General features: G+C 36.2%; 1 protein-coding gene across 3 annotated transcripts in view; it reads right to left on the bottom strand.

The window, feature by feature from the left end:
- Positions 1-21,863, bottom strand: part of CCSER2 (coiled-coil serine rich protein 2) — a 109,399-nt gene that overhangs the window by 46,738 nt on the left and 40,798 nt on the right. For all 3 annotated transcript variants that reach the window (XM_044659153.1, XM_044659155.1, XM_044659154.1), the window contains exons 4-5: positions 13,355-13,517; positions 6,048-6,243 (exon numbers count right to left, since the gene is read on the bottom strand). In XM_044659153.1, coding sequence (XP_044515088.1) covers positions 6,048-6,243; positions 13,355-13,517 — 359 coding nt within the window. The remainder of the gene's footprint in view (positions 1-6,047; positions 6,244-13,354; positions 13,518-21,863) is intronic.

Here is a 21,863-nt window from a genome sequence, read left to right as displayed (position 1 = left end):
AAAAGGCAGAAGAGTTGAGGAAAATTACTATGTAAAAATTTGTTTAAATATCTTCTTCATAAAGAAGGAAATGAATAAAGTATATTTCAAATATATAGTTTCTGAAATGGAAAGTATATTTAGAATATTTTTTAAAGTAATTGCAATTCATATATGAGATCTTAATAAGATCATGAGAACTGTGGGTGATATTATTTTTTAATATATAAGACAATGCCCATTAATTTCTTAAAAATTGATCATAACATGGCATGCTGGAGAGAAAAAGGTATTGTAATTTAAGGGAAACATCATTTTACAAAACTCTAGACTTCTAAAATATCCTACAAAAATCTCTAAAGAGACATAACTGTTTCTACAAAACTTTAGAAAAAAGGATGAAAAGAAAGATAAGAATAGGGGAAGGAATAAGAAGGATAGGAAAGAGATTATTACAAATTATTTCTACAAAACTTTAGAGAGAGGGAATGTCTTGCTCAATATGGACAAGAAGACTGCCACAAAAATGAACTTATTGATGCATCAATACCTACTGTGATAGAAGAGAGAAGGCAGAGAAAGCTACAAAAAACCCAGTAAGATTCCACAAACAAATTTAGATCTATGTTAATTCTCAATGACTTCAACACAAAGGAAGTCAGAGCTTAGAAAGATGGTGACAACATAGCGAAAACATAGTTGATGATCTAGAAATGAAAGAGGCCAAAGGTTTTGCCACCTACATGTCACAGAAACATCATACCTATAGATAATAAATACTTTCTTTGATAATAGAGCATGATGAGAACTGAATGTTACCAAAAATTTGACTATCTCAACTTGTAGGAAACTGTTTAGAGATATTAGAGTAATTTCAAAATCAACTGTGTACACAGCAGATCAAAGATCAAAATAGCATCAAATCACAGGGCATATACAAAGAGGAAAAGAAGAGGCCATGAAACCGTGATTCTCACTAGAGTTAGTCAAGTGAGCTATTCATGCTGACAAATAGGAAAGGGAGCAAGAAAAAGCATCCCCACAAACTTTCACTCACATTCTGTGGAAAGTTAAATAACATAAAGCAATTGCCACAAGGAGAAGGCAAAAATCTACACATCCCCTTGGCCAGAACTGATTTGTTTGCCAAACAGAAATGTTTGACTGCCAAGGAAATCAATGATTGAAAACTTAAATCACAATCTTGAAGCAAAGAACATTGGAAGCTGAAGAGCATCCCATAAAAAAGAGGGAAGTATGGAAGAGGAAATGACATTGTTTGAAAGCCTAGTGTGAAACTGCATTGAAACCAGGCAAGGGGTTGATTCTAAAGATATTGGAAGGGAAGACGTGCTACTGAGAAAGGTAACTGAAAGGCTGAAAACTTACTTTTGCATCTCTCAAGTGATTTACCTCTCTAGTAAAGGTATTTTTGTTGAAAATGGGACAGGTACAGGAAGACTTTCATGAAAGGTTTTCTATGAGAGAATCTATTACCAATTATACAATTGCCTGAAAGGTAATGAGAAAGGTATTATTGTGCTTATGACTTTTTTTTTTATTTTAAAGAGGGGGTAAGGAAAAAAAAGGATAGCCTCAAATAAATGAATAGCTGAAAAGATGGCTCAAGTCACATAATGAGAGTGAGGGATGACTAATGAACAATTCAGTTGATATTTTAAGAGAACTCTGAAGCTCAACTATTCCAGAGGTGGTGTCAATTGTTAGTAGAAAGTGCTTTCTTCAACTCCAAAACATCTCAGAGAAAAAAAAGCATAACTTCCAAGAGAATTCAACAAAAGCAAACTCATACTTTCTGTGAGCATAATTGTATATACATACATATGGAATATGATTTTATGTTTTGTTAATGCACACTTAGGTTTGGTATTTTAGATATTTATTTTGTGTAGAAGGAAATAAATGATACTCATACACATATAACCTAATTATCTATCTCATACACTGAGTACCTTCTCTAGAAGCAACCTCTTTTCAAGAGACACCAGACATACTCCAGACTTAAATATGACAGAGATTTACCCTGTTTTCACACTGAAATGGGGGCAAAATAAGTCAGAAATGAGGAAAAGGATCTTAGGATCAGCCCCAATCTGCCTTTAGAATGAAACTGGGATCCCTCTGAATCCAGAAGTGTAGTCTCTTCTCCAGAAGGAACCACCCCTGGGCTACATATGACAAAAAAAAAAAAAAAAAAAAAAAAGGAGGAAACACCAACTTTGATAAGACAATTTTATTTAACCCAGTAAATTTATCTGAATTGCAAAAAGGCACAAATTCATTCAGTATAAAGCTAACAGAGTTTTCTCAATGATGTCTCCTAAAACAGAACGACTTAAAACACTACTACGAATAAAAGTTTTATCCGTACATCCCTTATATTGCTTTATATGCGGATGAGTGAATGGTTGGGTAAATTATGAGAGCAGAAAACTTCAGACCCAAGGGTTAGTTTTGGCCCCTAGGGAAAGATTGTTCTGGTATTTTTCCTTAATAGGAAGCTGATCTAACTATTCCTTTTCAAGGTGAACTTCAGAAAATTTAAGGATAAATATTAGTTGAAAAGTTAAAATTCCTTCAATTATTATGAAAGGTTAGTAATAAAAGTTCTAAGACAGTTCAAACATATAGCGATAAGAGTAGTTTATCTAACAAGAGAACTGAATCTGCCACTGTCTTTCATCCCCTGTTTCCTTTTGCCTTATCTCATTATTTCTCTTTGATCTCCCTTCTTTCTCTTTTATCACTATCAAGCCTTCATTTGTATTATTTCCACATGATTGCCAAATTAGAAATATATATGTAACAAGATTTTCCCTCCTTCCATTCCATATAACCTCCCTCTTCCTCCCAGAAAAAAAAAAAAGATTAAAAAAAATCAGTCAGAGAGAGAAAGTCTAAGGGATATATCAGTAGTACTAATATTCTAAAAGGCCAAAGGAGGACTTCTAGACCATTGGGTAGAACTCCAATGAAGAATTTTAGGGGGAATCATTGACAAAAACTCATATTGAAGAAAAAGGTAAAAATGTACTTGCAAACTATGTCAAAAATACCCAAAACAAGGAAATTACAAATTCATCAAAATAGAAAGTATCAATTACAAGAGGGTTAAGAATAATTATTAATATGAAAGGAAGGGAATAAGCATTTATATAGCACCTACTATGTGCCAGGCAGGGTGGTAAGTGCTTTAAAAATATTCTCTCCTGTGATCTCCTCAATAATCCTATGAGGTAGGTGCTGTTATTAGCCTCATTTTAAAGTGGAAGAAACTGAAGCAAATGGGTGAAATGGCTTGTACAGGGTCATACAGCTAGTCTGAGCCCAAATTTTAACTCTGCCCTTCCTACCTCCAGGTCCAGAGCTCTATCCATGGCACCACCTAGCATACCAGAGAGCAGAGTATCCAGAAGAAATCTCAAATGCTCAAGTTTATCATTGCCATTCCTAAAATGTGACCCAGAACTGAAAACAATAACACAGAGGTAGTGTGACTGGAACAGAGAATATCAGGACACTGACCTCTCTCACCTTTGGGCATCAGACTTCTAGGACCACCTGAGCCTTCTTCTCCATGTCCCACTCTTTTCTTTTTTGAGGCAGTTATCTTCCCAATATCTAGCTTCTGAGGAGTCAGTCCTTAGTGGCTACTCTGTAATACCACTGAGGAGGAGGAAGAAGAGGAGGAGGAGGAGTACATATGTACATATAAGAAAGAGGAAACTTGGCCTTTGCTCTGAAAGAACCCAAACAAACCCATCTGTGGCAGGCATGGGGAGCAGCATGGTTACAGGGAGGGGACTGGACATGTGGAGGGGGCATGTATCAGGAATAGATGGAATGTGAGCTCTAGTGGGCCCAGCTCCCATGTGAGCTCTATCTACTTCTCTGCAGTGGGGAAGAGGATCTTTGAAAGCATGATGTGTGACAGTGAGAGCTATAGCAAGATCAGAAATGTCAGGCAGATAAACTACTGAAATAAGTATTTACAACATTATTACAATCAAATACAAAAGTCTGTGGTACAAGATAACAAAACCAATTACAATGCCTCCAAGTAATGAGTGCATGAGCAAAGCATTATTGTACTTCAAGGCAATGCAAGCAGCTGATTCTAGAGGGGAAAAGCTTTAAAAATCTTGTCCTGTATGGCTTCTATGGAGCATGGGCCATGTTTTGCCCCTGACTTATTAATTTCTGCATATTCTTCTCCTGTGGCTTCAGAGACACTGCAGCCCTTTAATTACTTCCTACACTGACTCCTTCCCCTCTTCTCCTGCTCCTCAGTATAGAGGATCCCCAAGGCTCTTTCTGTCTTTGGCTTTCCTATTTTAATTCTACTTTCTTCCTCTCAACAAGTTTCAATCACTTACTTGGTTTCAACTATCACTTCTGGACAAATGATTCTACAATTTTATATATCCCTCACTTAGATTCTCCAATTACCTAAAATTATCTCAACCTAGAAAACCCACCTCAAACTCATTATCTCCAAATCTCAGCTTTATATCTTTCCCTGCCGCAAGAAATGGTCCTATTTCTGACTTCATTATTTCTGTCAGTGTCACCACCATTCACCCTGTTTCCCATGTTTGATGTTTAACCAGTTAACAATACCAAGGACATTGGTGACAAGAACTTTCCTTTCTGGATCTTCAGTAGTTAGTGGAATTATTCCATAATACTTCTGATTGTTTTTGCCTTACTTCTCAAGACCAATTACTACTATAGCTGGGATAATAAGAGCCTGTCACCTCTCTCTCCTCCAAATCTCAAATGAGACAATATTTATAAAGATGATAACAATGGTGTCCCAGTATGAGCTGAACTACTTCATTCTCCCCTTCCCCAATCCTCAGTAGTCTCTCTTGACTTTTCCCAGGTCTCACACTTATTTATATGCATTCTTTCCCCCAGCTAAACCCTTACCTTCTGTCTTAGAATCAATTCTAAGCAATTCTAAAGCAGAAGAGCAGAAAGGACTAGGCAACTAGGGTTATTAAGTAACTTGCCCAGGATCACACAATTAGGAAGTGTCTAAAACCTGATTTGAAACAAACATTCTTAATCTCTATGGTTAGTGCTAATTTAGCTCCTGAACTAATTCCATTAACTACTGAAGATCCAGAAAGGAAAGTTCATGTCATCAATGTCCTTGGCACTGTTAACTGATTAAACATCAGAAACTGACATAATTTTATCAGTGTAAATGTCATTAAAGAAACCTGGCCATCTGCTTGGCTTCTGCACCCCAAAGACCAGGGGACCTTTCCATCTGCCTCCCCTGGATATTGTCTCCCCCATTCAAATGTGAGCCCCTTGACAGAAAATCCTGGCTTTCTTTTCCATATTTATCCTCAGCACTTCCGCCAGTGCAGTGCACATATTAAGTGCTTAATATATGCTTCATTCATTCAACTAATAGTGTCCTCCCTTTTACTCCCAATTCTGATCTAAGTCATTTCCCTATTCTTCCTTTGACCTCTATAAGTGCCAAAGATTATTTCTCATGCTGGAAACTGAGGGAACAGGATAGCTCAGTTGGCAGAAGTTCAGAAAAAAGGGTACCTTTCTATTAGACTATACTTTTTACAATCTGATGTTGCTGCCCTAAGCCTGCCAAAAAACTATTTTCCTGCTAAATGAACTTTCCACTTTCTACTAGGGAGTGGAAACGGTCTCTAGGGACAAGGAGAAGATAAAACCACTATCCAAAACATTACCTTGAAGTCTGGGACTTAGCTATAATGTATTAATAACATTATTCAAAAATAACACCATTAAGGGCAACATTATATAATATCTTTATTACTACCATGATATTTTATATATGTCACAAACATGTTTTAGAAATAAAAACTTCTTAAGTCTCTTCCCCTTCCATTTATTTCAAATAATCTTGGCTACAACAGATATTATTCTCATAAGAAATCCAAAAGTATATTTCTGAAGAAACAAGAAAAATGATGAACCATATTCATAATTCATGACCAATAAATTTGATTTCCTACTGCTAGAATTTTAAGTGTTTAATACACACTGACCTGATGTAGCAGACGTTTCAGCTTAAGTAATTGGGTTTTTACAGCCGTGCAGTCCTGGACCATGTGCCGAAGAGTCATTTCATCCAGCATCACAGCGTGTTCAGGTACATCTACCAACATTCGAGGACCCTGGTAAAGACTGCTTCCCCTGTAGCTTTCAAAATGACTCAGAGGAGAATCCCTATAGGGAGATCCTCTGAAAAACAATAACAACAATAATTTTTTTTCACATCAGCTGAGTATTACAATGGGCACCAAGTAGTTTCTAGTTACTATAAAGTATTTTAATTGCAGAACTCTTCTCCATCAACACATTATTTTACTGAGCAATCATACTAGTAGTATAATGGTCAAATTTTAAAAGAATATGACTGAGGCACAAATGATCACAATGGTTTAAGTGAACAAATGCATTAACTGAATGCCTGAATAGAAGAAAAATCTCTCCAAAGAGCTTCACTTAAGGCTTTATTTTTTATGTTTCTGTCTCTGTCTCTCTTTCTCTCTCTCAGCCATGATCAATTCTGTTAGCAACATGTTGCTTTAATCTCCTTAAGCCTCTTTACTCCTGGCTCCATTTAAAATAGCCTGTTTCCATCTCACTCTAGTACTCGCTTATTTCTACTTTTCTTGCATTTGCTTACATCCTCCAACTGAAATGCTTTCCCTTTTTACTACAACTCTGCTTCTCTAATTCTTACCTATCCTTTAAGGATAAACTAAGATATTGCCTCTCCCATTAAAGAGCTTTTTTTTTTTATTCCCCTAGAGCTAGGAGTGGTCACTCTTTCCTCAGACACAGAACTTGATACTTTTCATTAAACATCTATTTCACACATGTGTTACAGGAGTAAATATCACTTTGTATATATGTCTTAGCTTTCTGACTAGACAATTAACTTCATGAGAACAGTCTTCATCTTTTTCTTTTTTTTCTTTTTTTTTTTTTTTTTTTGCATCCTCACAGTGGATAACACAAAGCTTTTGCCTACAGAAAGTACTTGGTAAATACTGACTGAATGAATGGAGTCAATCTGTCCAAAACTGTAAAAAAGCTAATTAAATTGAGGGCTTACAAAAGAGAATTGGGAGATCATTTGTGCCCTTGGAAACAATCATTTTGCTACAGTTGGTGAGGGAAGAGTACCCAGATGAGAGGAGATGGTGGTAAGAAAGTAAAGGATGCAGGCAGAGACAATTCGTTCTGTAATCTTCATAGAGAAATAAGGATGACAGTTTACAGGAAACAATAGAAGAAGACAATTCTTATATGTTTGAAAGCTGGAGAAAAGCAACACAAGCTTCTGTAGGGGGCGGTGATAAAAACAGATAAAACAAAATTCCCAAGGAGGTAGGAGACATACCAGAGGACAAAGGTGAAAGGATCAGCCTTTAAAGGGAAGGGGGCCTTACTAAAGGTCTTTTCTCTATCTATTTACTGAAACAAATGTTGGGAGAGGAGGAGTTCTATTGCCAAATTTTTATTTATATATTTTATACTGATATGATAATCTTTCTCATACTGAACAAGAGTTGTAAAAAGGATAGAAATTCCACTTGATTATGAGGTATAATTTTCTTAATGTATTTGATTAATATTTTCTCTAGTATTTTTGCACTCTATAGAACTTCATCTATAATTCTTTTTTGTTATCTTTATCTGGTTTTAAAATCAACATCAGATATGTATCTTAAAAATAAGAATAATGGAATTTTGAACCAAAAGCAAAACATATTAACTGAGAAATAGCCTTACTGAAAACAGAAATAAAACAGGGATGGCCACACTCCCACTATTTTTATCCTAGGACATGGTACTGAAAATTTCAACAATTGCAAATAAAAAAAGAAAAACACATAAGAGGTATTGGCACTGAAAATTATGAAGTCAAATCATAGGCTAATAGAAACATAGACCAAGAAAAAAAAAATCTAAGAACTCATTCACAAAAAAAAAGCATAAATTATTCGGTAAATACTAGAAAATTCAGTTTCTAATTAAACTTAGCCAGAATTACATATAACCTGACATAGGAGAACTCTAAGAAACTACATTGATTAAAATAAGGAGGCCTTACATAACAGTAGGGACATCATTGTTTATGGATAGTTCTGGTTAATATAATACAAATGACGATTAATTACCAAATTAACTTTATCTTTAATAAAATGACAACCAAAACATGAAGAAGCTTCTTTATAAAATTAAGCTAAATTAGAATGAAATTTATATGAAAAAGTAAGTGAGGAAGAAAATTGAGGGCTCACATTGAGATGGAAAGCTGATAGGGGTTTGCAGCCCTAATAATTTTAAAACATTACAAAGCTGGTGTCATCAAAACTTTCTAGAATCAAAAAAAATAAAAAAGAGATAAAGACCAAGGAAACAAAATGCTACACCACTTAATGAGTCAAATGTATACAAAATGTTACTATATGAAAAATATTTAGAAAACAAAGACTGGAAAAAGGAGTCATTATTTAACAAACATTCCTGGGAAAACTTTGGATCCATACCTTAATCAGAGGTAGCAAACTCAGGCTAGTACAAAAGTACAGATTTAAGAGGTACAGATTTAAAATATAATTGGAAAATGTTTAACAAACTAAGTAAAAATACAATACGACATAGAAAATGTTCATTAGTGGTTTTCTACATAAATATGTAGCTTGCAAGGATCCATTTTTATTTGTGTTTTGTTATGTAGAGATGGTAGCATGGAATCCCTGCAAAATACAGGGACAGCCTCACCCAGAATTCCAGGGGACCCCCCCCCCTGGAGAACTTTGGGTGAGGGGGCAGTTGAGAAGGGTTGAACCCCCCAAGTCAGGAGCAGTAAGCAGTGAGTCTGCTCACCTCAACCCCCACACTGCAACTGTCTCAACTGGGTGAGGCTGTCCCTGTATTTTGCAGGGATTCCATGCTGCCATCTCTACATAACAGTTTGAAACCATTGCCTTATTCCAGGTAGAAAGACAAACCTGAAATTCTAAAAAATGTATTATTCTAGAAAAAATGGAAGAAATGAAATTATATATTTATCTGAATTGTGGATGGAGGGTTAATTTTATATTCTATAAATGGAGGAAATTATTAAAAACAGAACATATATTTTACTACAATAAAGTTTCTATACCACAAAAATATAAAAGTAAGTGAAAAATATGGCAAATATGACAGAAAAAATGATATCTCAAATATAAAATACTAGATGGCTCAATGGATTGAGTCAGGCCTAGAGATTGGGGGTCCTGGATTCAGATACTTCCTGGCTGGGTGACCCCGAGCAACTCACTTAAACCCCACTGTCTAGCCCTTATCCCTCTTCTGCCATAGAAGTATACACAGTATTGATTCTAAAATGAAAGGTAAGGTTTTTTTTAATACAATAAATTATATAAATAAAATATATGGACATATTAAAAATCATAGTGCAAGCCCACAACAAAAAAGTCATAAGATATTAACAATTTCCAAAATAAAAGATGTGAATGAATGATGATCAGTTGAAAATAAGATCAACCTCATTAAAGAAAGGGATGAAATGAAAGTGACTCTGAGGTACTGCCTTACATTCAAAAAATTGATAAAAATAATTAAAAGCAATGAATTTTCAATGCTAGATAGGCTATGGAAGAATGGGTGCATTGATTCATTGATGCTGGAATTTCAAACCTGTTGGATTTTTTGGAGATTATGGTAGTAAATGATAGAGTTACAAAACTAATCACAGGGGGAAGCTAAGTAGCTAGCTCAGTGGATTGAGAGCCAGGCCTAGAGACAGGAGGTCCTAGGTTCAAATCTGACCTCAGATACTTCCCAGCTGTGTGACCCTGGGCAAGTCACTTGACCCCCATTGCCTACCCTTACCACTCTTCTGCCTTGGAACCAATACACAGTATTGACTCCAAGACAGAAGGTAAGGGTTTTTAAAAAAAAAAACAACTAATCATATTATTTGACTTGATAAGTTCATTATTAGGAGTATACTTGGGAATTATCATAAAAAATTTATTCAAAGATTTCCATGAAAGTCTTTTATGTAACTGCAAAGGGCTGCAAAGTAAGATAATATGGAAGAAGAAGACTAACATCCAACCTAAAAGAATAATAATTTTAAAAGTTGTGGTCACTACTGCAAAGGAATTGTGTGATGTAACTAAGATGAACATATCTGAGAAATAAATATGAAAGAATAAGAATCAAAAGAGTGCAGGACAAAAGAAATACAATCACAAGAGGAAAACTGAATAAGGATGAATGGGCAAAGAATTCTGAGGTCTCAAAGTCTTGTACCACTTTATTAGCATAGTTTTAAATGTAAAAATTACAAGTAGAGTTGTTTCTAATAATGTTATTCACTTATTTTAAAGAAAGTAAAGGGAAAGGGAAAGACAGCCAAGATGTGGATCTCAGCTGACAGCCTTCATTTACCCAATCTGCAAAGTGATTGGGGGGGAGGGAAGAAACGGGGCAGCTGAAGGAAGTGAATTTGAGGGGAAAGTAAGGTTGGATTGAGAAAAGTTGAGCAGACCTGGGTCAGTCAATCTAATGCATGGTCAGTCAATCTAATACATCTATTCATGGGAATATAGCTAAAATTTAAGAGTTGGAAGGGATCTTAAACATCACCAAGTTCATTCCCTCATTTTATAGAGAAGGAATGTGGGAGCAGTGAATTGATTTGACTAGAATTCCATAAATCTGGGTTTAACTCAAATCCAATTCTTTACACTTAACCATTTATGAAAGTGCTAATGTTGGGCTAATAGCATAATAAAGGAGATAAAATATAATTAAGTAATTAATTAATTAAAGTATAGCCCCTCTACTTATAATTTACTGGGAAATATAATGCATCCACAGTCAGTCAAATTTTCTGATGAGACATATGATTTTACAATAGGGAATTTCTGGTGAGAAAATTTCCTCCACCAATACAAACTGTACTGACTTTGCAGCTTCTCATCTGAGAATGCTGCCTGGAGACACTAAGGGGTGACTTTGTTCAGAGTCACAAAGCCAGCATGTGTCTTTGAATTTAGTTCTTCCTGTTGTGGAAGTTAGCTGTCTGTCTGTGATATCAGCAGTTCTGCTTGGTTTCAACTTCAGGGAACAGCATGCCTTTCCCCCAAATAAGCCAATCACCTGCAATCTTAACATCTTGTTGATTGACAAACAATGCTTCTGGCATGACACACCTGGATCTAGGTTGTGCTCATGTAGTGATCGGATGACTGATGTGTTAGGAGGACAGTCAGTGAAGTCACAGATTAAAAAATGTGAAGTCAAGGAATAGGACACATGGATAGCTTTAAAATTAGTCAATTATTTTTAAAACCACATTTCTGAGATTAGGTATGTGCACAGAAATTTTTCTGTTGAGTCAACATTGTAACAGTTTCAAGAAAAGCTTTCACAATCTTGGGCTGCTTTAACATAAATACAGTAGTCCACTATATAATGATCAAATTATAACCAGAGCGTTCTATCTATTGCTAGATGCCTCAACTTAAAGAGCCATTACTAAATAGTAACCAAAAGAAGGCTAACTATATGGTGAAAGATCTAAAAACTGTCATTTAAAAAAAAAAAAAACAGAAGAAGAATTAACACTTTCCTGCCTTAAGAATCGTTCCAAATATTATATAAACAGATGTTGTTATTTAGTTCTCTGTCACTGAATGAATTCAAGCTGAGACTGTATGGTCACCTGTGAAGGATGTTGTAGAAGTAATTCTTGAACTAAGAGGGAGGCTGAACTGGATATGACTTTTAAGGCAAGGCCTTCTTTAAGATAACTGCATCCCCTACATTTGAAAAGGTCTCTTATTCTTTCTGCCTCTGTCCCTGTCTCTGTCTCTGTCGCTGTCTCTGTCTCTCTCTCACTGTCTCTGTCTCTCTCAGCACCACCACCACCATCATTCCATGTATTCAGCTGTAACCAGAAGACACATGTCTACATATTAAGGTAAACAGAATTTTCAGACACTGTTCATTTATTAAAATAAAAATTTCTCTAGTCTGTCCCCATATGTTCTATACCTTGAGTGACTCCCTATTTTTTCTTTTAAACTAGATTTAGATATAATTTCATTAGTTTAAGTAGTTCCTGGAGAGGAAATCCTTCTGGAGACCACTGAAGTTGCCTAGGAACATTGAGAGGTCATATAGCCATTATGTTTCAAAGACAAAACTTGAACCCAGATCTTGCTGAGACTGGCAGAAAGACCAGCTCTCAATTCAATAGCCTCCACATTCTAAGTTTTAACTTACGACTCCTTGCAAATGTAATGGAGGTTAATTATTACATACATTATAGAAATGTACTATCATCTATCTTCCTTAATTCCAAAGACATTCAAAAATTTAAGAGAGATATCAAAAGGAGTCCTGTCTTATAAAGAGAAAAGTGATTCGAATTACTTAAATATCAAATTACTGTGCTACCATGATGAGAACAAATTAGAATAGATTCTGCTCATCAAGGGAAAGAAGCTTTCTTTAATATATAATCATCTTTTACTTTGTGCCATCTATAGAGTTAATTTATAGTTGCCCATTGAAAAAATCCAACTTAGTAAGAAACAAAATGGACTGGAATAATCATTTCATATTACTGTCACAGAATATACAATATGCAATCTAGCTATATAGTTTTGTGACCCTGGGCAAGTCACTTAACCTCCCTCTACCCCAGCTTCCTTACCTGTAAAAGGGGGTTGATAATAGCACCTATCTCCTGTAGTTAATGTAAAGGACAAATGAGATGATAATTGTAAAGTACTTAGCAAAATGCCTGGCACATAGTAAGTACTAAATAAATACTAGCTATTGTTATTATTTATCCTTAGTTGGCTGAGTTATTAATTTTGGGGCCACAGCAACTCTACTCTGTTTTAAGAGGTTATAATCAGTATCCAAAACTGACAAAATCACAAATCCATGAATTTCTCTTTTAAATAAAAAAACAAAAACAAAAGCAAAAGCATTAACAAATGAAAAATTAAATCCAATATAGAACCTGTTTTAGGTCATTCCTAACTAAAGTCTACATTTTAGCTATGGATAAAACTATTTTATCTGTGATAAAGCTAACGAAAAGTCCTTTAAGCACCAAGGACTAACAAAAGGAAGTAAAGAAAAATATCTTGCTCCAAGTTTTACATCAACACCCACTGCAGCTTTGACAATAGACTGTTTTGTGAGCCTCCAAAACCTGGCACATGATTCTGGAGAATAAAAAGACATTGTGCAGAATTTCTGTCTGTACTAACTCGTAAAGGAGCTAGCAACAGGCTTCTACCTGCTCAGGTCCATTTTCCCATGTTGATGATAGCTGTCACTGTGGCTCAGGCGGTAGTGTTCTTGGCCACTCCATCTCTGGGGCGGCCTTTTCCAAAAGCCTTCCTGATGCTGTCGAACATTTCTGTCCGATCCATCAAAGCGGTTCATATTCTCACACTCCACTAGAGAGATTCAAAAACAACACTTGTTATTCACATTTATATACACAACATAAAATAAACATGTAGAGTTTTCTAATTCCAAGATATTAAAAATAAAAAGTCTACAGAAAAATTCTTGGAAAACTGTCAAGATTTTCTATTAGATAATTATGAGATAAATTATATTTTAAAAAGCAGGTACATAAAGGGAAAAACAATGATAATACAAGTTTCAGTGTAGACAAACTTGTACTTTACAATTGTTTAAATAATTGAATTAATTTCTATAAGATTTTAAAACAAAAATTACTATTCCTAGAATTTATATCATACACTTTAAATCTCAATGGTGTTTTCCTCACAAAATCGTTATGACCGTTGCTAGCTCTTCTGATTTCAGGGTAAAAAACAAGGGGAGAAAAAAGTCAGGTGCCCATGGCCAAGGGGAGCAAAGAACCACTGTCTGCCAAAAACGAAACCAAAATTATCAATTCTCTTCTGTTTCAAGGCAGATCTAGGCTCACCTTGATCTCTGAACAAATCCCAAAATCAAACAAAAAAATCAATGTTGCACTTTAAAAGTAAACTGCTTTCCTGTGCCTCTGTTAACTTCCTAGTGCGAACTGTTTGGCAAGTCTAAAAAGCCACTGGAGACAAAGCCAGCACTTGGCTCCAGCAGCACCGCTGGCTCACTCCCTGGAATCCCAGCCCCACAAACGACAACCATACTCTACACAATCACTCGAGTTTGTCTTTCACTTACCCAAAATTTTTTTCCTCGCATATTTGGCCACTCACTGAAAAAGTTGCTTTGTCCCAGGGCAACATTATGGTGCTCTGCTGCCTACTCAGCCATAGTGGCATGGCCGAGCCTGATGAACAGGCCTTCCTTCCTGCTTAGCTCCCGGGCTGCACACATTGGGAAAGGAGCCCAGTTTACCCTGTGACTCCAAACTACCATCTTCGCCCAAGGCTTACATAGCTGTGGAGCGAGGCAGGCTTCTAAAAATACTGCTAACCACTGGCCAGTCCAGGAGAAAAAGCTTCTCCACTTCCGGGAAGGGAGTGATTACAGTGGCTTCATCTCTGAGCCAAAACTTCTCCCACAAAAGGCTTCCTTCAGGGTCAGGGTGATGTTGGGATTAACCATTTATTAAATGAGCTGCAACAATAACTTCTAGACCTGAAGGGTAGTTAAATCATGGCAGTAGTGTAAACAAAAAAGGAAGACCTTGTTCTCAAATGTAAGTATTTCACAGTAACTATAAAAATGCTAAAGTGCAATCAAGTAGCTCACTGACCTAAATGTTTTAAATATATAAAAGGTAATTATGTGAACTGACAGACCAATCTTTTAAATAAATACAAAGTGGTAGTAAGGGGCATTAAAAATATATAACTTTAGGTTAGCCTTTGGAGGAAAAAATCTCTTAAATTTTGAACACTTAAAGAATGGTTTCCTTGCAAAATTTGTCACCTAGGTCAAATTATTAAGACAAAGTTGTTCAAACACAGTAAAAAACTCATTTAGACTCCTCTAAATTGGAATTTTGAGATTATTTTGAGTTAACTGTTAGACTAAAGTTAACCTTTGTATTAATTTGGTGAAAAAAAAAGAAATAGAATGAAGGAGTAGGAGGGGCTGTAAGGAAGCAGCAGACAAGAATTCTAGTGTTGACTCTGACAATAAATGAATTGTGTGTAACTATCAGGCAACTCATTTGCCCTCTTGAAGCTTCTTCAGTTTCTTACTCCTGAGGCGAGAGAGTTTTGCTAAATGGTTATAAAGTCTCTTCCACTTCTAACATTCAACAACAGTGAGCAAGCTAACAGAAACACAACCACAAGGAAATTGTACCTCTTTTATAGAGAACATTTTTTAAAATTACTTAAGTCTGAGGGACAACAAAGGCATAAGGCAGCATTGCAAAGTAGAGAATAAATATGAGACAAACTATTAAAGTTGAGCAGTAGGCTTTTAAAAAATTTTTTTTAATTAACAAAAATCTTTACTTCCAACCCACTGTAAAAGAGAAAAGGAAAATATAGCCAAGTAAAACAAGTTCCTATACTGAAAATGTCCAAAAAATACACGTGTATCTTATTCTGTACTCTGGGTCAATCACTTGTAGGAAAGTGGTAGGATGCTTCAGTCCTTTGTAATTGTGGTTGGTCGTTGCTCAGAGTTTCTAAGTCTTTCAAAGTTGTTTGTCTTTATAATGTCATTGTTGTGATATATACCAGTGATGGCGAACCTTTAAGATATACAGTGCCAGGCTCTGTCCCCACCCCACTACCCCCCCCCAGACAGAGTGCCATGTCTGCCCCACTCCAAACCTGTGCTGTGCCCCCCAACCATGTGCTGGGTATGCCCTATCCCCCCTTTTGCCCCACGGAGGGGAGGAAAGAAGCACTCCCATTGGGCTGCTGGGCAGAGACAGGGGATGTGAAAAAATGTCATCAGGCATGGTAGAGGGGTAGGGGAGCAGCTCCACCCAAGTCCCTCTGCCTTTCTAATAATCAACTCGGGGTGGGGAGATGGCAGCCATGTGCCCACAAGGAGTACTCTGTGTACCATCTTTGGCACCTGTGCCACAGGTTCACCATTGCTGCATATACTGTTCTCTTGTTTCTGCTCACTTCACTCTGTATCAGTTTGTATGTCCTTCCCATGTTTCCCCAAAACTGTCCCTTTTATGATTTCTTACAGCACAGTAATATTCCAATATATTCATACAACATAATTTGTTCAACGATTCTTCAATAGATGGGTACCCCCTTAGTTTCTAGTTTTTTTGTCATTACAAAAGAAGTTGTTCTAAATTTTTGTACATATGCATCCTTTTTCTCTTTATTTGACATCTTCTTGGTATAGGCCTAGATCAAAGGGTATAAACAATTTAGAAATTTTTGCTCTTCTAAATTGTTTTCCAGAATGACTGGACAAACTGACAAGTTCACTAATAGTGCATTGATGTGACTTTTTTCCTGAAGCCTCTCCAACTTTTGTCATATTCTTTTTTCTCAACACTGCCAGTTAACATTGTGAGAAAGAACCTCAGGGTTGTTTTAATTTGGATTTCTCCAATTATTATTCTTTCTTTCTTCTGCCATCATTCTCAGAGACAATTCAACACTCATGTTGATAACCCTAGCAACTTATGCCTTAACTTCAATCCCAATGACCTTCTCACCTCGCCTCATCCACACACTACCAAAAGTCAAACACTTTTTCTCTTCTCTCTTGCTCTCAAAGTCCCTTTAACCTTTGCTACACCTTCTCATTTAAAATAGAAGCATTTCTCATTTCTCAAAGTCTTTCCTAAGACATATACAGCTCAGGGAGCAGCTAAGTAGCTCAGTAGACTGAAAGCCAGGCATGGAGATGGAAGGTCCTGAGTTCAAATCTATCCTCGAACACTTCCTAGCTATATGACCTTGGGCAAGAACCATTGTCTAGTCTTTATTGCTCTTCTTCTTTAGAATCAATTCACAATATTAATTCTAACATGGATGGTAAGGATTTATACAAAAAAAAAAGTAAGAAATACAATCTCTAACTATCCCCAGTCTCTCAATCCATGTCTCCCACTATAGCTTTTCTTGCATTGATAACCATCCATAACTTCATGGTTTACCCAGAATTCTTTACTTGAGTATTATTCTTATGAATCTTTAAAATTAATCTTTAAAACTTAATGCTAAAAATAATTAAACTCTTATGAATCCTTAATCAATTCCAGTCTAATCTATTCACTCTAATCCTGACACTCATCATCATCATTATCATCCCCTCCCTCTCTCCCTTCTCCCTCCCTCTCTCTCTCTCTCTCCTCTCTCCCTTCCCACCAACACCTGTCATTCCTTCACATTAGTATTCTAGAAGTTGCCTTTTCTCAGCCTGATGCCTAGAAAAAAGACACTTAAATTCAGTGGCTCCACTTCATCTCACAGACACTCCACTCCCATCCAGTCTAGCTTCTAACTCCACTTTTCAATGAAACTTCTTTCTCAAAAGTTATCAAAGATTTCTTCATTGATAAATCTAACAGTTTTTCCTATGTTCTTATTCTTCTTCAACTCTCCATATCATGTGACACTGTTGATCAATCTTTCTTGCATTTCTGTGTATTTATGACTCATTTCTCCTAGTTCTCCTTCTACCTCTCCTTCACAGAATTCTCTGCAAAATTAAAATCCTAATGTCACCTCCACATGTAGTTACAATTCAAGTTTTTTACATAGGTCCTCTTGACTCTACATATTCTCTCAATAATCTCATCAGATTTTACAGTTTCAACTCTTATGTCCATCCAAAAAACTCCCTACTACATAGACCCTGCCCTCTTCTCTCCTGAGACACTTTACCAAACGTCTGATGGATATCTTTAGCAGCTATCCAACAAGCACCTCAAACTCAACATATCCACAATAGAACTCACTATTTTTCTCCCTAAACAACTTTCTCTCCCTTCTAGCTCTTATTTCTTTTATAGGCCCTTACCCCTTTTTGCAGATTTACTACTTTAGTCTTTCACAATTCTTACTTCTTCATCAACCATATTCTACACAACTGCCAAGCTTTGCCAGATTTGACTCCCTTTTTCTTCATCCACACAGCCATCACTGGAATTCAGGCTTCCATCATTTTTGAGCTATTGCAACAACTTTTTGGTCTCCCCAGGAGGACTTATGAAGTCCTTCACAAAGCTGTCAAATTGATATTATTCCTAAGGGACGGATGTGATCAAGCCAGGTCTCTGTTTAAGAAACTTTATCTCAATTCCCCATTGCCTCTACTATAAAATACGAAGTCTCCTAACTGGTATTTAAAATCCTTTACAATCTAAATATAAACTAATTTTCTAGACTTATTTCACATGTTCTACATTCCAAAGAAACTGGCCCTTGATAATCTTTGGCAAAACTGTCAGAATATGTGATTCTTACTCCATGCCTTTGCTCAAGGATATTCCCTCTTTCTAGAGTGTCCCACTTCATCACTCTAGCTCTTAGAATCCCTGCATTCCTTCAAAATGAAAGTGATACTATTTTAGGAAGATAACAAAAAAAAATCCAACTATAGAAAGGATATGGAAGATGTCTTCCTAATAAAAACTGGGAAATTCTAAGAATACAGTAGTTATGAGGTCTTCACTACTAATTACATGTTGTTCTGCTAAAAGAAACAAGGCATCTGAAAAATAATTGAATTCTTTTATTGAAAATTTTTGTCAGGAAGGAGGAAAATCAATAATCAGAACTGACAATCTAAATTTAATTTGAATCAATTAGGAATAACTGGTTGATGATATGAAAATGATAAGAACCTTGGGAGAAGCCAAGTATACCAAATTAGAAATTGTAACAGTGAAGGAAGGAAATGTTATGTCTATTCATTTATCTGTCATAGAGCTTAGTAAAGCATATTTTCAAAAACCTCAGAAACCAGGTTAAGTATGACCAGGCAAGTAAGAAGGCCTGAGAAGGAAGTAAGTGACTTGTTAAGAAGATGGCAGGCCAGGGAGCAGGTAGGTGGCTTTGTGGATTGAGAGCCAGGCCCAGAGACAGGAGGTCCTAGGTTCAAATGTGGCCTCAGAAACTTCCTAGCTGTGTGATCTTGGGCAAGTCACTTAACTCCCATTGCCTAACCCTTACCACTCTTCTGCCTTAGAACCAATATGTGGTATTGATTCCAAGACAGAAGGTAAGGGTTTAAAAAAAAATTTTTTTTTTAAAGAAGATGGCAGGCCTTTCCAAATAGGATCTGGATTTTCAGAACCTGACAACATACAGGACGGAGAGACTCATAGAAAGGATGTATAATAAGTTTTGGTAAAAAACTTTAAACTGAAAAAAAAGTGAGAGGGAGACAACTGCCTACCCCCAGGTCAATAAGCATTTAATAACAATTCCAAGGATTTATCACTCTGTAAAATACTTTAGGAAGCAACTATAATTTAAAAGAAAAAAAGCAGAAGATGCTCAGATATTCATAAGAGTTAAAAACGCAGCAAAATAAATACCATGGGCTCAGATTTCTATTCAAAAACATGCTAAGCTGATAATATATGTATAACCCAGATCAAATTGCTTGCCATCTCTGGGAGGGAGAGGGAGAGAGACAATTTGGATCCTATAATTTAAGAAAATGTTTGTTGAAAATTATTATTGTATGAAATCAGGAAAAGAAAATATCAAAAAAACAAAAACATGCTATGGGATGGGTAACCAACTAGGTTCCTAACGCAGTGAGGCAAATATGACTTGAGGTATGAAAGAGATTTTTTTTATTAGTATTAATAATAACTAGCATTCATATAGCACTTTAATGTGTGCATGGCATTTTTCAAATATTATTTTATCCTCACAATAAAGGAGTTAGATACTTTTATTATCCACATTTAACAGAAAAGGAAACTGAGGCAGACAAAGGTTAGGTGACTTGCCCAGTGTCACACAGTTAATAAGTGTCTGAAGTCTGGTTTGAACGCCTTCTGAGTCAGTTTTCCTTAATTGAGATCCACTGTGCCACCTAGTGGTCAGTAGATTTAAAAAGAAATTTTAAAAGAGATTTTAAAAAGAAAAATCACTGGAATCTATCTAGAGAAACTGATCAGGATATGGGCATAATAAAAAACCTTGAAGTCAAAGTATGTCTGAAAAACAAAGGATTTTAAGCTGTAGAAGAGAAAACGTGGAAGGACTCAGAGTATGGGAAATGATAACTGTATTCAAATATATGAAGGGTTCTAATGTATGAGCAGATAGAACTTTCAATAGACAGAACTAATACCACTGGATAGAACACCAAAGGGAGGCAGGCTTCAGTTCAATATACGACAGTACTTTCTTACAATAAGAACTGTCTCAACATGTAAATGGGCTGTACTGTGAGATAGAGAGTTCCCTGTTAATTATAAGAGATACTCAAAAGGCTAGATTTGACAGACATGTTACAGAAAGAATTCCTTCAAATCATGTCAAATAAAACTAAGTGATCTCCAAGGTCTCTTAATTCTTAAGAGTCTGATGTTGATGTAGTATTCTCATTGCCTTTAGAGAAGTAGTGTTTTGCTGAAGGCAAACATAATCAATCAACAATATTCAGGAATTTCAGAGGGAGTCTCTAAACTGAAGAGAGATCACAGATCCAAAATATGCAAGTTAGCTCATACAAGCATTTTTTTACTTGCTACAGAACAAAAGAAGTCTTAATAAATTAGAAAATCCAAACTTAATATAAAGCGTAAATCTAAATATAGGGGTAATCATGGATTTAGACCGAGCTTTTTCCTCTCTCAGCTTTATAGTTTGCCAATTTATGGCATAAATTAAATGTTGCTTTATAGAAGCAAAATGACACAGCTCTAGGGACACCTAGGTAACACAGTGGATAGAGTGCCAGGCCTGTAGTTGAGAAGTCCTTGGCTCAAATGTGATGTCAGACATTCATTCACTAGCTGTATAACCCTGGGCAAATCACTAAACCCCTATTGCCTAGCCCTTGCTGTTCTTCTGCCTAAGAAGTGATACTAAGACATAAGGTAAGAGTTTTAAAAAAATGACCCAGTTCCCTTCAATTTCCAAAGTGTTTCACAAGTCACATGGTGTGAATGATCACAGATACTTCTACATCCTAAAGATAGCCAAACAGGCTACTTTGCTAACATCTATTAGTCTATGACCTTGATTCAGGATGCTTCCTCTCCTTCCTTTAGTTTTCTGTAGAACAGGCTGGATGGCCCTATAGAGACCATTCCATAAAGCATGTCAGAGCTATCCTTCTTGGTTCTGGCAGGAGCTTCTGGACCAGCTTCTAGCCACAATCAATTTGTCACTAAAGGGTTTATAATATTAAATGAAGTTTTCTGATCGGCTCTTAAGATGATCGCTCAATGGACATATAAAAATGATTGAGTCGCCTCTCTGCCTCTTTCTTTCCTAGTAAGCAGGTCTGTTTGGGGATTGGGTCTGCAGTTAGGGAAAGTAGGAGTAGCTGGCCATTTTGCCTTACCTTGACCTTGTAACACATAGCCCTACCAAGGCAAGGCTAAGCTTTGAGCTGGGCTGCCTCTTTGTGTTTCTTTTGTTGAGCAGGTAACTGAGCAACAATCACAAACTATATTTTGATTTTATTAATTTGAAAAGTTTGGGGGGGGGGGTTAATGGGTATAATTTGGTTGCAGCAGGGACATACAGAAGAGTTATTAACTAGGGAAGGGGCTGAACAAGGCAAATCTAAAATGTCTAATCAGTAATTACAAAGTAATTTCTAGCAACAATTATGTCTTAACAGATGTTTTACTGAATTCCTAGTCTATTAATGCACATTTGTTCCTTATGTAGGAATTACCTGTCCCAAAC

This window comes from Gracilinanus agilis, chromosome 2, assembly GCF_016433145.1.
Source record: "Gracilinanus agilis isolate LMUSP501 chromosome 2, AgileGrace, whole genome shotgun sequence".
Classification (NCBI taxonomy): domain Eukaryota; kingdom Metazoa; phylum Chordata; class Mammalia; order Didelphimorphia; family Didelphidae; genus Gracilinanus; species Gracilinanus agilis.
The sequence above is the reverse complement of the archived record's forward strand: the minus strand, read 5'-3'. Positions and strand labels throughout refer to the sequence as shown.